This window comes from Pristiophorus japonicus, chromosome 3, assembly GCF_044704955.1.
Source record: "Pristiophorus japonicus isolate sPriJap1 chromosome 3, sPriJap1.hap1, whole genome shotgun sequence".
NCBI classification, from domain to species: domain Eukaryota; kingdom Metazoa; phylum Chordata; class Chondrichthyes; family Pristiophoridae; genus Pristiophorus; species Pristiophorus japonicus.
The window spans coordinates 69,628,027-69,644,060 of NC_091979.1; the positions used below are offsets into that span (position 1 = coordinate 69,628,027).

Genomic DNA, 16,034 nt, shown 5'->3' on the forward strand with positions numbered 1-16,034 from the left:
AGAATTTTAAACGTTTCTATGAGATGCCCTCTCATTCTTCTGAACTCCAGTGAATACAAGTCCAGTTGATCCAGTCTTTCTTGATATGTCAGTCCCGCCATCCCGGGAATCAGTCTGGTGAACCTTCGCTGCACTCCCTCAATAGCAAGAATGTCCTTCCTCAAGTTAGGAGACCAAAACTGTACACAATACTCCAGGTGTGGCCTCACCAAGGCCCTGTACAACTGTAGCAACACCTCCCTGCCCCTGTACTCAAATCCCCTCGCTATGAAGGCCAACATGCCATTTGCTTTCTTAACCGCCTGCTGTACCTGCATGCCAACCTTCAATGACTGATGTACCATGACACCCAGGTCTCGTTGCACCTCCCCTTTTCCTAATCTGTCACCATTCAGATAATAGTCTGTCTCTCTGTTTTTACCACCAAAGTGGATAACCTCACATTTATCCACATTATACTTCATCTGCCATGCATTTGCCCACTCACCTAACCTATCCAAGTCACTCTGCAGCCTCATAGCACTGCTGTAACATCACCTGTCTCTGCTCCTGCCTCAGCTCATCTGCTGCTGAAGTCCTCATTCATACCTATACTACCTCTTGACTTGACTATTCCAATGCTCTCCCGGCTGGCAACTCATCCAAAACTCTGCTGCCCATATCCTAAATTGGACCAAGTCCTGTTCACCCATTGCCCCTATGTTCACTGACTACATTGGCTCCCAGTCTGGCAACGCCTCAGTTTTAAAATTCTTATCCCTGTTTTCAAATTCCTCCATGGCCTCGCCCCTCCCTTTCTCTTTAACCTCCTCCAGCCCTACAACTCTCTGAGATCTCTGCATTCCTACAATTCTGGTCTCTTCTGCATCCCTGATTTTAATCGCTGTCTTCAGCTGCATGGGCTCTTAGCTCTTGAATTGCTTCCCTAAGCCTCTCTATCCTTCTCCTCCTTTAAGACGCTCCTTAAAATCTACCTGTCCTAATATCTCCTTATGTGGCTCGATGTCAAATTTTGTTTGATAATGTTCCTGTGAAATGCCTTGGGACACTTTACTCTGGTACACACATCATCATCATAGGTGGTCCCTCGAAACGAGGATGACTTGCTTCCACGCTAAAAAAAAGGTCAAGTTCACAGGTGTTTCAATGAAGGACCCTAACTACATCCTGAAGGGTGGAAGATGCCTGTGCGTGCATTTTTTTAACATAGGGTGGCCGTTGCACACCAGCCACCACACGGGCTTGGCAGAGTTAGGTCTTGGTCCAGTGGCAAGGATTACCCAAGACAACTGGAGACCAGCTCTGCTGCACGGACCTAGTGCGCACACGTATCGCAGTGTGGGCTGGTCTGTGCTGTCCCTGGGCCCCTGGGCTCCTGGCCCTGAACTCACGCCTCCCCTGGGCCCCGATCACGTCCCTCTACAGTCTCTCGCCGCTCCTTCGCCCCGACCTCGCTGCTCCTGCTGTATCTACCCACGCTCCAATCACCGACCTGGATCTTATAAATGCACTATACAAATGAAAGTTGGTCTTCATCTTGTTTTCATAATAATAAACAAAAATTGACAGAACCCAAATTAATTCTCATTTTCAGCATGGCCTAGACTTGCATCTGGAAATAGCTGAGCTGTTCTAAAACATTTGTTAAAGATCATTAATTATGAGAACAACATTGAACCTACTGATGTGGCGGAACTGACACTTGTCTCACATTGGATGTGATTACACGCCTGAACACCAGTAAAAGTAAACAAAGCTGTAGCCTACCACATCAGTGCTGCCTATTCGAAATAATGGAACCTGTTTATTATCACACAAATGTATATACTACCAGCTCAGCATAGACTAACAAACATAAATCCACTTGACATTTAATTCTATATAATTTATTTCATTTTATGTCATAATTAGGTTGCATTTTATGCCACATATGTTTCAAAGCATTTCAAACAGCTATAACAATAAACCTTTTCACACTGAGCCTGGTTATGACTTGAGTCTGGTTATGAATTGCCATCATGAACACACTTGGCTTGAACAAGCAGGAGCATTGATCTAATCCTTTAAAATTGTTGTGCAGCATTTCTACAAATTCTTTATCAGGTTGATCTCCAAAACTACAGCTGTCTCTTATATTTTAAATTATTTAATTTTTAATTTTATTTCTAACTTTGTTCAAAATGTGTTTTATGAGTGCTCCCTATGGTTTGGCTCACTAAATGTCATCAGGCTGATTAATAATGATTAATAATGCACGACTTATCTTGAGGCAACAGGGTGTGCCAATGTGGCACTGTGTTGTCATCATACCGCTGTATGCTCTGCGAATATGTAGGAGTGAATTCTATGGCCCATTTGTGTGCGGCTTGAATGCTGGAATCCAGATTTGGGCATGCCAGGAGTCAATGAAACCACTCTACTGTGAGTTACTTAGGAAACAGGTAGGATAAAGAACAGAACCTTAGAAATTAGAGAAATTATGGCTACATGATGGAACTAAATCTGTTCCATTTCAAGCTACAAGAATTTCTATATTGTACATTTTTATATGAATTTGCAGCTAGTAGGCATGAAGATATTAAAATGAAAGCCATGGCTGATGCTGCTCCAATTAAAAATATTTTTTTCTTGACAGGAGGCCTTGATTATAATGCAATTCAAACCTCTCTGTCTGAATTGGACTTTGATAATCAAAATTGATACCCTGTTTTGTTAGTGACTTTGTCAGTAAACAGGTCAAAACTGCTTTAATTAATTTCTTAGATGCATATGCTATTAAAAAATATATATTATTATTCAATAAGCATTTGTGCAAAGCCACATAATTAATATTGACTGAGCTGTCCATTGCATTTGCTATTATTCCAGCTTCTAAACTGCTAAATACAGACATGTTTGTAACCTCACATTGGTGGCTGCTGTCTGGAAAAAAGAACTTAACTGTAGAGGTTGTGCCACTAGCTGTTGTCCAACTAGTAAGCTGCTTACTTATTGTGTCACTTTGCTTTCTTTTAGAGGTGTTGTGCTTTTTTTAGTCCATTACCAAAACTGTCTTTCGTGACTTCTGTGGTGTTCCATCCCTGCTTCAGCTAGGGCCCATTACTAGAACTGTCTCTCACAACGTCTGTGATTCACTATGACCTCCTTTATTTCATTTTATTGTTGTATCCTTGCTTCAACTATGGTTTTGCTTGAATCAGGTACCTGAGAGGCAGCCTTTAAGGCTGTAAGATTTTCTTGAGTGGCTGTTCTGTATCCAGAGGCAGCTCAGACTTGGAATCAGTCTGACAAGCTTTTAGTATTGCTTTGGTTCACTGGTTTGAGTTGCATGTGGGAAACAGGAGTGTGTGAGTGTTCTCTGTAATGTTGATTTTGGGGAAAATCATTAATGTATCTCATTACTTTTATTGATTTTGCCGCCTTTTTAATTTTTTGTGGTAGGAGGGTTCTATTGGTTCTATCACTGCGTTGTGACTTTTTTGTTTTTATATTTTTTTCAGTGGAAACAGTTCTCTGGAGGCAGGATAATCTGTGCAGGCAGGAAAATTAGTGTCAAGGGAGAGGGGTCAAGCTGGGAATTGGGAGTGTGGAGGAGAGGAAGGAGAAGACAAGGGGCTGAAGGGAGCATTTGGCAGAGAGGTCCTAGGGGCAGTGGTATAGTACAACTTAGATTGCACATTAGTGGATAGCAGGGTCAGAATGTGTGATAAGATTAGTAGTGAAAACAAATCAAGTTATAAAACCATGAGAAAAGAGAAATTAAAAAAGTAAGATAAAAGCAAAATATTAGAGGAAATGGGAAAAATAAGAAAATGTTAGTGGAGAGAAATAAATTTGGCTTTATTGTGTATGAGTGTGGGATGGAATCAGGGGGTTAGGCATGAGGAATGTTTAAGGGACGATATAAAGGGAAAAATGGGTAGACATTCTTGAAAATGGATAATAAATGCAGTATTGATATTGAAAGTGTTTAGAAGAGTTTAGAAAATGAAGAGATCTCCAAATAAAAATGTTAACAACGACAGTAATAACCTCAATATAACTATATAGGAATGTTTAATTATGTAATTGTAACATGTTTAATTTTTATCTTGTTATTTTGAAGAAAGCAAATATCTGATCTGAGTTAGTGGGTCAACAAAGCTGGCGTTCCAAAGAATGTTGAAAAAATACTTTGAATTATTTCATTGGTTCAAGTTCTGTGTTTTTTATTGGTAGATTTTCATGACTACTCATATTTACAGAGTCATCAATTTTCTGAAATCAATAAAATGTAAATCAGGCTGGTTGCATAATGAGCTGTCAGTGAAGATGAAAATCTTCTCCCTGATTTTTTTTTTCTTTGAGAAAATCTGACAGGCCAGACTATCTTCACAGGCCTAGAAATCAGTTCACCGATGGCCCGCCAGCACAAACTGGGCACAGGGAGCAATCACTGTGCCGGAACAGGTAGGCCCAAGGTATACCCGATATTGGGCCTCACGCCTCATTTACATGAGACTGATGAGCTGCAGATGCCTGTTGGGAATCCCCAGGCAGCTTGCCGGCGAAGAGGATTTCAATATCGGGCCACTGCAGCAACTGTGGTGGGGTGGGGTGGGGCTGAAAAGTGATTGGGATAGGGAGTAAACGATAAGGAGGAAGCAATTGTGAAAGAGTGGGAAGTGATTGGAAAAGAGGGGATGAATGGGGAAGTGATTGGGAGGGAGGGGAAGGAGTGGGCTGACCAGCGGCTGGCTATGGTCTTCGACACTGCAATGGACCTCGGAGGAGCACTCCCTGATTCTCCCAGCTCCACATTCAGATAAGTATTTAAAAATAAAACTTATCTTTTCAGTGGCGTCATCCAGTGGTCTCTTTAAGGGCGCTGTCAAGACCGCATGTAGATGATGTTTTCCTGAACACAGCTGGCCTGATGCCGGCTGCATTCAGGACAGACCAATTTTGTAAAGAGTGCCTGAAACCAATGATAGAGGAAAAAAGTGGGATGAGGCCCTACAAGCTGAATTTAGGGAGCTAGGAGTTAAATTAAAAAGTAGGACCTCAAAGGTAGTAATCTCAGGATTGCTGCCAGTGCCACGTGTGAGTCAGAGTAGAAATTGCAGGATAGTTAAGATGAATACTTGAGGAATGGTGCAAGAAGGAGGGATTCAAATTCCTGGGGCATTGGAACCGGTTCTAAGGGAGGTGGGATCAATACAAACCGGACGGTCTGTACCTGGGCAGGATTGGAACCAATGTCCTAGGGGAAGTGTTTGTTAGTGATGTTGGGGAGGATTTATACTATAGGGCAGGGGGATGGGAACCTATGCAGGAGACAGAGGGAAGTAAAATGGGGTCAGAAGCAAAAGATGTAAAGGAGAAAAGTAAAAGTGGAGGGCAGAAAAATCAAAGGCAAAAATCAAAAAGGGCCACATTACAGCATAATTCTAAAAGGACAAAGAGTGTTAAAAAAACAAGCCTGAAGGCTCTGTGTCTCAATGTGAGGAGCATTTGTAATAAGGTGGCTGAATTAACTGCACAGATAGCTGTTAACGGATATGATGTAATTGGGATTACGCAGACATGGCTCCAGAGTGACCAAGGCTGGGAACTCAACATCCAAGGGTATTCAATATTCAGGAAAGATGGACTAAAAGGAAAAGGAGGTGGGGTAGCATTGCTGGTTAAAGAGGAGATTAACACAATAGTAAGGAAGGACATTTGCATGGATGAGGTGGAATCTGTATGGGTAGAGCTGCGGGACACCACAGGGCAGAAAACGTGAGTGGGAGTTGTGTACAGACCACCAAACAGTAGTAGGGAGGTTGGGGATGGCATCAAACAAGAAATTAAGGATGCGTGCAATAAAGGTGCAGCAGTTATCATGGGTGACTTTAATCTACATATTGATTGGGCTAACCAAACTGGTAGCAATGCAGTGGAGGAGGATTTCCTGGAGTGTATTAGGGGTGGTTTTCTCGACCAATATGTCGAGGAACCAACTAGAGAGCTAGCCATCCTAGACTGGGTGTTGTGTAATGAGAGAGGATTAATTAGCAATCTTGTTGTGCGAGGCCCCTTCGGTAAGAGTGACCATAATATGGTAGAATTCTTCATTAAGACGGACAGTGACACAGTTAATTCAGAGACTAGAGTCCTGAACTTAAAGAAAGGTAACTTCAACGGTATGATTCGTGATTTGGCTAGAATAGACTGGCAAATGATATTTAAGGGGTTGATGGTGGATAGGCAATGGCAGACATTTAAAGATCACATGGATGAACTTCAACAATTGTACATCCCTGTATGGTGTAAAAATAAAATGGGGAAGGTGGCTCAACCGTGGCTTACCAAGGAAATTAGGGATAGTGTTAAATCCAAGGAAGAGGCATATAAATTGGCCCAAAAAAGCAGCAAACCTGAGGACTGGGAGAAATTTAGAATTCAGCAGAGGAGGATAAAGGGTATAATTAGGAGGAGGAATATAGAATATGAGAGGAAGCTTGCAAGGAACATAAAAACTGACTGCAAAAGCTACGACAGATATGTGAAGAGAAAAAGATTAGTGAAGACAAATGAAGTTCCTTTACAGTCAGAATCAGATGAATTTATAATGGGGAACAAAGAAATGGCAGACCAATTGAACAAATACTTTGGTTCTGTCTTCACTAAGGAAGACACAAATAACCTTTCGGAAATACTAGGGGACCGAGGGTCTAGCGAGAAGGAGGAACTAAAGGAAATCCTTATTAGTCAGAAAATTGTATTAGGAAAATTGATGGGATTGAAGGCCGATAAATCCCCAGGGCCTGATAGTCTACATCCCAGAGTACTTAAGCAAGTGGCCCTAGAAATAGTGGATGCATTGGTGATCATTTTCCAACATTCTATCGACTCTGGATCAGTTCCTATGGACTGGAGGGTAGCTAATGTAACCCCACTTTTTTAAAAAGGAGGTAGAGAGAAAACAGGGAATTATAGACCGGTCAGCCTGACATCGGTGATGGGAAAAATGTTGGAATCAATCATTAAAGATGTAATAGCAGCGCATTTGGAAAGCAATGACAGGATCGGTCCAGGTCGGCATGGATTTATGAAAGGGAAATCATGCTTGAAAAATCTCCTAGAATTTTTTGAGGATGTAACTAATAGAATGGTGACAAGGTCCCACACAAGAGATCATTGTGAAAAATTAAAGCACATGGTATTGGGGTAATATATTGATGTGGATAGAGAACTGATTGGCAGACAGGAAGCAAAGAGTAGGAATAAACAGATCCTTTTCAGAATGGCAGGCAGTGACTAGTGGGGTACTGCAAGGTTCAGTGCTGGGACCCCAGATATTTACAATATACATTAATGATTTAGACAAAGGAATTGAATGTAATATCTCCAAGTTTGCAGATGACACTAAGCTGGGTGGAAGTGTGAGCTGTGAAGTTGGGTGCGGGGGGAGTGTTCCCAGTGTTGGGTGGGTCCGGAGCTGGGGGGGGGGCATGCTGTTGGGATGGGGGGTGGGCTGTTTGGGACTGGGATTGGGAGGGACTTCTTCACTCGGGGAGTTGTTGGCCTGTGGGGTTCCCTGCCACGGGGGGTTGTTGATGCCAGTTGGATGTGTTCGGGAGGGAGTTGGATATGGTCCTTGCGGCTGGGGGGGGGTCGGGGGGTGTGGAGGGGACGTGGGGGGGAGGTGCTGGGGTGGGTGATCAGCCATGATCTTGTTGAATGGCGGTGCAGGCTCAAAGGGCCGAATGGCCTACTCCTGCACTTATTTTCTAAGTTTCAAAGAGGATGCTAAGAGGCTGCAAGATGACTTGGACAGTTTAGGTGCGTGGGCAAATACATGGCAGATGCGTTATAATGTAGATAAATGTGAGGTTATTCACTTTGGTGGTAAAAACAGGAAGGTAGTTTATTATCTGAAAGGTGACAGGTTAGCAAAAGGGAAGGTGCAATGAGACCTGGGTGTCATGGTACATCAGTCATTGAAATTTGGCATACAGGTACAGCAGGCGGTGAAGAAGGCAAATGGCATGATGGCCTTCATTGCGAGAGGATTTGAGTATAGGAGCAAGGAAGTCTTACAACAGTTGTACAGGGCCTTGGTAAAGCCACACCTTGAATATTGCGTACAGTTTTGGTCTCCTAATCTGAGGAAGGACATGCTTGCTATTGAGGGAGTGCAGCGAAGGTTCACCAGACTGATTCCAAGGATGGAAGGACTGACATATGAAGAAAGACTGGATCGACTAGGTTTATATTCGATGGAATTTAGAAGAATGAGAGGGAATCTCATAGAAACATATAAAATTCTGACGGGATTGGACAGGTTAGATGCAGGAAGAATGTTCCCAATGTTGGGGAAGTCCAGAACCAGGGTCACAGTCTAAGGATAAGGGGTAAGTCATTTAGGAATGAGATGAGGAGAAACTTCTTCACTCAGAGAATTGTGAGCATGTGGAATTCTCTACCACAGAAAGTTGTTGAGGCCAGTTCATTAGATATATTTAAAAGGGAGTTAGATGTGGCCCTTATGACTAAATGGATCAAGGAGTATGGAGAGGAAGCAGGAATGGGGCACTGAAGTGCATCATCAGCCATGATCCTATTGAATGGTGGTGCTGGTTCAAAAGACTGAATGGCCTTCTCCTGCACCTATTTTCTGGTTTTCGGCCCGGAAATTGCATATTTTTTGCATATATGCATGATACTCGCTTTTTATTCCAGATTTATTTAATTAACTGAATTTAAATTCCCCTGCTGCCATGGTGGAATTTGAACTCAAGTCTCTGGATCATGAGTTCAGGTCTCTGGATTACTAGTCCTGTAACGTAACTATGCTACCATTTTGCATATGCAAACGCCTAACTCCTGTTTCCGGCGCAGACCCTGGATGCCTCTCTTGCTGCCTTTCCAAATATAGTAATCAACATACTTCTGGCGGGTAATGAGCATTCACACCCTGCCCACTATATTGGATGCTTAGGCATCCATTGCGCCCCTGAAAATAATTTATCTATGCTGCTAATCAAGCTAGCGTGGATTACAGTTTTTGCTTGCTTGCTTGGGTATAAATATACATTGTGATTTCTTTCCCATTACAAATAAACAAATAATCAGCAATTAAAGGTAGATGGCATCACTTTGAATTAAAACTTTTGCATTGCCATTCTTCAGAATCAAATCCACAGTTGCCAATGGTGCAATATGAAGGCACTCCAATGAACAGTAACAGGGAGTGGTAGTACGTGGTTTCCCGCACCCAATTCCCTGCACAGAAAGTTCCTTATCTTTCTATATTGTCAGAGAGAGATAAAGGGTGGCGGTCAATCACCTCCAAACAAAATAAGATGGGTCACATAAGGCCAATCATACACCTCCTAGTAACTTACTCAAAAGCAACATTGACTAAGCCCTCAAACCCATTTATCTATGTGACCATTTGGCGAGGAAGGAGAGAATTGTGTGGGATACCCAAAAGAGCAACAGGATATATAAGGACTTGAATTACCGTTCTGTCACTGGGCCACTGTAACTTCACCAGAGGTGTGGCAGAAACTCCGTTTACATACGTGAATGAGGTTTTTGCTACACATCAGTGATGATATGGTAGTGTAGCAGCAGAAAGTCAAAGGAAATTCAGGGATGTAATTTCCAAACAGGAGGAAACAACTCTGGGAGCGTTTGCTACTATTCAAACTTCCTTAAGGATGCAATTTATTTCTTTGAAGTATCAATTGTTGTCATCATAATGACAATAGCTTGAAAGGTGCTGTATTCCACATCATTTAGATTTTTAAACAATAAAACCAGCTTTTTGGCAATGTTAAGGTTAAAAAATGGACACAGCTGGTTATACTTTAGACCTTACAAAACATTTTTTAAAATAGGATAAGAGGAGACTTTTGATGTTACAATCATCTGTATTAAACTAGGTACAGTTCTATATTTTTATAGCTGCTTGAAAAAGGATAACAATTGGCATGCAGATGATTTGGGCTAATTTTTCAAATTAAACTTATTAAATTTAGAAGTATCTCTTTCGATTAGTATGGATAGTCCAGAAAAGATCATTTATTTTGTTTTGTTTTTGTTAGGTGTTTAAAAAAAATGTAGTGCCCTGTTAAGAACGTTGGGGCTTAGCAAGGGAACTGTCGATGCTGCGAGACACTGCAATTTTGTTGACATTTGTAAATAATAGTTCGACTCTAGACAACACATGAAATATGGTTTGGATTCAGGAAGAGTGTATTTAGTGGAGTCACTGGTGGAAAGGGGATGTTTACAGGTGAAATCAATAATTGCAGCAGTGCATTACATTACTGGGGGATGGGCAAGAAGGACATGTTTTATGAAACCACAAGTTTTGGAGATAGGCAAATTAATGTTTTCTTCGCTACAAGTAAAACAGAACAAGTTAAGGTTTCTCTCAAATGATTTTGTTTCTACTTCAGAGCAAGCAGTAAATAAGCTCAAGGAAACAAACATTTTAATAAGAAACATTGAACCTCATAAGCACTGATAAAATTATTTGAAAATGTAATATAATTACAAATACCCTAATGCAATTTTGTACTGTACCTCCCCTAATTCTATTATGCAAGAGTAATGCCATTGGGGAACGTAGGTTAAGGGGCTGGGTTTGGATCATTGAGCCGTGGTTAATTCTTTGCAGTGTGACTGACTGAAGAATGTGGAAGTTATGAATAGTTAGTAGGCTAATGGGAGAACACCAGTTAGTATGCAGTCTCTAGTCTGCTATCGGGAGAAACACAGAAGGACAAATAAAGGATTTAAAATGATCCAGACCTAATCTTTTGGCTATGAGACAGGTGAGATTTGCTTTTTTACTTGCAACATCTGTGAGTTGGATTTTATTCTCAAAGTTTTTGTTTGAGCAAATAGAACAATAGGCACTTTCTCTTACTGTGGAGGCAAGTCTTCAATATCCTCTGTCAGCTCAAACATAGGCAATATACACATGTTACTCCTGCTTCTGGTCTGAAGCAGACTGAAAGTTGAAATCTGTTGTGGGATAAGTGCATTTATATTTTGGTATCTGATGAAAGTATTTATTTGGTAGAAAAACTTGTACGTCTGCCAACAGGTGGAGTTACTTCCCTGACTGCAGTTGGCTCTCTCATTTGTTTTTATATATTTTGAGCCGAGGGAAAATGTTTTCCAATAATTTGGTTTAATATTTTCAGTTGAAGGATTGACAAGCCTGATCCAAATGTCATTACTTTTCAAGTTGTACATTTGTGGTTTTACTGGTATAGCTTATACTTAGACTTGAACAAACTGCTCTCTATGTAAAGCGTAGTGTATTACCTATAGAATATTGTGGGTACAATTTGTGTAATCCAATACAGCTTTAGAAAAACATCAAAAAAATCTTTCATTAAAATGTGTACAAAATACCCAGAGCTAATAAATTGGAGCTTAATGCTGTTCTGAGTATTTCTGAATAATGAGACCTGAAAGGGTTAAATGTATGTGTTTTTATTTTTATTTTCACTTTATGTAACCTATTACAGCAGAATTCATAAATGAAAATTCAAGTTATCATGCAGTTCTGGTGTCAGGTATGGATTGTTCAAAATAGAAGCAGCATGCAAAATGCAACAAGAGGGACAAAAGCGTAGCCTTTTGCCCATGCTTGCAAAGCAACAGCTGATTTGCATTTGTTGTAAATTTCCAGCTGACACATAGATAACTAGTTCACAGTTGTTTGTTCTGGTTGTAGTTCAACATGAAAACTTCTTCCTTATGTTACCTGATTTGTTCTAAACTATAAAGCAGTGGTTCACATACTACCAAAGCCCCATTCTACCTAGGAGTCTAAACATTTGAAACAATGGCTCTGAAGTGACTAATTTTCTCCCAGATATGTACAGTTACTAGGCAAATGTTGTACTTTGCACTTTGCATTTTGTACCGGATACCTTTTCATTTGCTTACATTACTGGAAGTAAGTGATTTGAAGTTAATGATACATTAAACTAGCGAACCTGTTTTAAATTTAAAATAATGAGCTATTTCACAGATTTTTCTTTAGTCCTAGATATGGAGAGTGAACAACTACTCTCCTTTCAGTTCTCTTGACTCCTCCCTCCATCCTGGAATCTAAAACTCTGAGGGGCCGAAATTTCCCTTTTCTGTATCTCCCGTTAGCGCCTCTGGGGGCACTAACAGGACGCAAAACTGTTTTCACCCGGGTTGGGGGGTTGGAGGGGGAGCGCTATCGCTCCCGGGAAATTGCGCCGACCGACCCCTTTCCGCCCGCAGCGGCAATTGGCCAGCGCCCGCAAGGCTACCATGGGCGATGCCCACTCCATCCTCATGGGTCGCGAACCGGGCCGAACTCTGCTCATGGGGCGGAAGTTAAAGGGGAGGTGCACTGCGCCATGTGCCGCCATTTTTTTTCTTCGGCCGACTCATCGGTTGGCACATTCTCCTTTGCTGTTGCGTGTTCCGGGCCGTCATCGAGCAGCCCGGCATTCCGTCTCGGTGCCGGGCTGCGGCCACAACACCGAGCAGCCTGATAGCCCAGTGGAGGCCTTGAAATTGCCGTGCAGAGTTCGCAGCATCCCTCCCCTTTAACGGAAGGGGAGGGATGTTGAAACACGTTGGGTACTGCTGCCAAACCTGCCCGTGTAGCGCCCCCAAACCTGCCCCAAAGGGAAATGGAGCGGCGACATTGCACTCCATTTCCTGTGAAAGGTGGTTACCGCAATTTCATGGCCAGGACGGGGCTTCCGCACCGGGCACAGGAAGTCCCACCTCCCCTCTGTTACCTCCCCAAATGGGGCATAACCAAATTTCTCCCCCTTATTTTTTTAATTATTTGTACTGTCTCATTGGTACAGGGACATGATATTACTGTTGTTGTTGGCACATTATAATATAAATAAATTGATCTTTACATCTCAAATGATGTCTGGAACCTAACTTTTTGTGGACCTGAAAGCAGTGGTTGGAATAAGTGCTTCCTTTTGGGCACTGATCACAAACTGGTGCAATAAAAAGCAGAGAATTGCATTCAAAAGTTGCAAATCTGCACTTCAACTCTGCTCTTCGAGGACCCAATTATTCATGCAGACCAAAGCACCAAAGAAAACGGAATTATAGATCGGTTAGCCTGACCTTGGTAGTGGGGAAAATGTTGGTATCAATTATTAAAAATGTAATAGCGCATTTGGAAAGCAGTGACAGGATCAGTCCAAGTCAGCATGGATTTATGAAAGAGAAATCATGCTTGACAAATCTTCTGGAATTTTTTGAGGATGTAACTAGTAGAGTGGACAAGGGAGAACCAGTGGATGTGGTGTATTTGGACTTTCAAAAGGCTTTTGATAAGGGCCCACACAAGAGATTAGTGTGCAAAATTAAAGCACATGGTATTGGGGGTAATGTATTGACATGGATAGAGAACTGGTTGGCAGACAGGAAGCAAAAAGTAGGAATAAACGGGTCCTTTTCAGAATGGCAGGCAGTGACTAGTGGGGTACTGCAAGGTTCAGTGCTGGGACCCCAGCTATTTACAATATACATTAATGATTTAGACTTAGGAATTGAATGTAATATCTCCAGATGACACTAAACTGGGTGGCAGTGTGAGCTGTGAGGAGGATGCTAAGAGGCTGCAGGGTGACTTGGACAGGTTAGGTGAGTGGGCAAATGCATGGCAGATGCAGTATAATGTAGATAAATGTGAGGTTATCCACTTTGGTGGCAAAAACAGGAAGGCAGAATATTATCTGAATGGTGACCGATTAGGAAAAGGGGAGGTGCAACGAGACCTGGGTGTCATGGTACATCAGTCATTGAAAGTTGGCATGCAGGTGCAGCAGGCGGTGAAGAAGGCAAATGACATGTTGGCCTTCATAGCGAGAGAATTTGAACATAGGAGCAGGGAGGTCTTACTGCGGTTGTATTGGGCCTTGGTGAGGCTACACCTTGAATATTGTGTACAGTTTTGGTCTCCTAATCTGAGGAAGGACATTCTTGCTATTGAGGGAGTGCAGCGAAGGTTCACCAGACTGATTCCCGGGATGGCAGGACTGACATATGAAGAAAGACTGGATCGACTAGGCTTATAATCACTGGAATTTAGAAAAATGACTGGGGATCTCATAGAAACATATAACATTCTGATGGGATTGGACAGGTTAGATGCAGGAAAAATGTTCCCAATGTTGGGGAAGTCCAGAACCAGGGGTCACAGTCTAAGTATAAGGGGTAAGTGATTTAGGACCGAGATGAGGAGAAACTTCTTCACCCAGAGAGTGGTGAACCTGTGGAATTCTCTACCACAGAAAGTTGTTGAGGCCAATTCGTTGGATATATTCAAAAGGGAGTTAGATGTGGCCCTTACGGCTAAAAGGATCAAGGAGTATGGAGAGAAAGCAGGAATGGGGTACTGAAGTTGCATGATCAGCCATGATCATATTGAATGATGGTTCAGGCTCGAAGGGCCGAATGGCCTACTCTTGCACCTATTTTCTATGTTTCTATGTTTCTCTGCCTGTGAATGCACAATACCCTGGATCAATAAATGATTCCTTCATCTCTGGCTGCAATATTTGAAAATGCTTACAAACTACAGTAATGTTTGTTGAGGTAATGCTCCTGCATGGAAATATGGCCCCTCATCCCACTATATTACTCCAAGACTAACAGCACAGAAGTACAAGGCTTAATGTACCAGCTGGTTTCTTCCTGCCCGTCAAATTCGAGGCACCAGTATGATGCATGGTTCTCTTGCTTTAACTGAGGTGCGGGCATATCCTAACTCGCACCAAATCCCGTTTACTCTTCACCTCTGTGCTCGCTTGATGTTAAAATTCTCATCCTCATTTTCAAATCCCTCTATGGCCTCGCCACTCCCTATTTCTGTAATCTCCTCCAGCTCTACAATCCTCCAAGATATCTGAACTCCTTCAATTGAGGCTCTTGAGCATACCCAATTTTCATTGTTCTACTATTGGTGGCTGTGCTTTCAGCTGTCAAGGCCCTAAGTTCTGGATTTCCCTCCCTAAACTTCTCAGCCTCTCTTTCTCTCTCTTCCTTTAAGATACTCCTTAAAACTTGCCTCTTTGATGAAACTTTTGGTCATGTGTTCTAATATCCCCTTATGTGGCTTGGTGTCAAATTTTGATTGATTATGCATCTGTGAAGTACTTTGGGACGTTTTATTATGTTAAAGCTGTAATTTAAATGCACTTTGTTGTTGATGTGCATTTGCAAGAACAAATCAACTCAGAATGATTCCAGTTGGTGTCGGCCACATATTCTCATTGTGAAAAAGGGGCTTGAATCTGAACAAAAAGGTCCCTAAATGGCTGACCCAGCCATAGATGAAAAATGACTAACATTAAGAGTAGGCAGCCATCCATTTTCATTTGGGGATTTTGCATTGCTGAAGTGAAAAACTTGAAATACAGATTGAACCTCCCTTATCCAGAACTCTCATCTGGAACCACCCCTCATCCAGAACCATTCCCGGCCACCAGGTGTCGCATGCGCAGAACTCCGACATGAACAAATTGAAGTTCTTCCTTGCTGCCGACTCCCGCAATCGCTAGCCTAATCCCGTGATTCACCTCCCCCATGATCTCTCTGCCGCACTCTCAGCCTCAAGCCAGACAGCCCCAGTATCCCCTTGCTCAGTACCTATACCATCCAATTTAAGGTGACCACCCCCATCCGGAAAAATCCTTTATCCAGAACAGTCCAGATCCCGAGGGTTCTGGATAAGGGAGGTTCAACCTGTACTGGTTTGGCTAATGCCACACATATATGAAATCATCAAAATGTATCTTTGTCCATTGTTTAAACAGTTTGTTACCCTCTGCCTAGTTTAAAGCACATTTAGCAGAGAGAAAGTGAGTGCAAAATATTTTTAGTTAGTACTTCATAGTCTTCATTGATAAATTCTTATTTGCTACTTCTCACCTATGTTGGGTGGCCAGGTATCAGCAGTACCACTGGTGGAAAGTGGGTTTAGGAATTGAGGACATTCACGTTACTCAGAGGTAATGGTAGATGGA

General features: G+C 42.1%; 1 protein-coding gene across 9 annotated transcripts in view; it reads left to right on the top strand.

Moving 5' to 3' along the window:
• LOC139259753 (nck-associated protein 5-like) overlaps nucleotides 1-16,034 on the top strand; it is a 1,255,355-nt gene that overhangs the window by 254,761 nt on the left and 984,560 nt on the right. For 6 of the 9 annotated variants that reach the window (XM_070875431.1, XM_070875436.1, XM_070875437.1 and 3 more), the window contains exon 1: nucleotides 10,712-10,814. The exons of the other annotated variants lie outside the window; for them this stretch is intronic. In XM_070875431.1, the coding sequence (XP_070731532.1) occupies nucleotides 10,806-10,814 (9 nt within the window). In that variant the 5' untranslated portion in view covers nucleotides 10,712-10,805. Of the gene's footprint in view, nucleotides 1-10,711; nucleotides 10,815-16,034 lie in introns of those variants that run through there. 9 annotated transcript variants of the gene reach the window in all.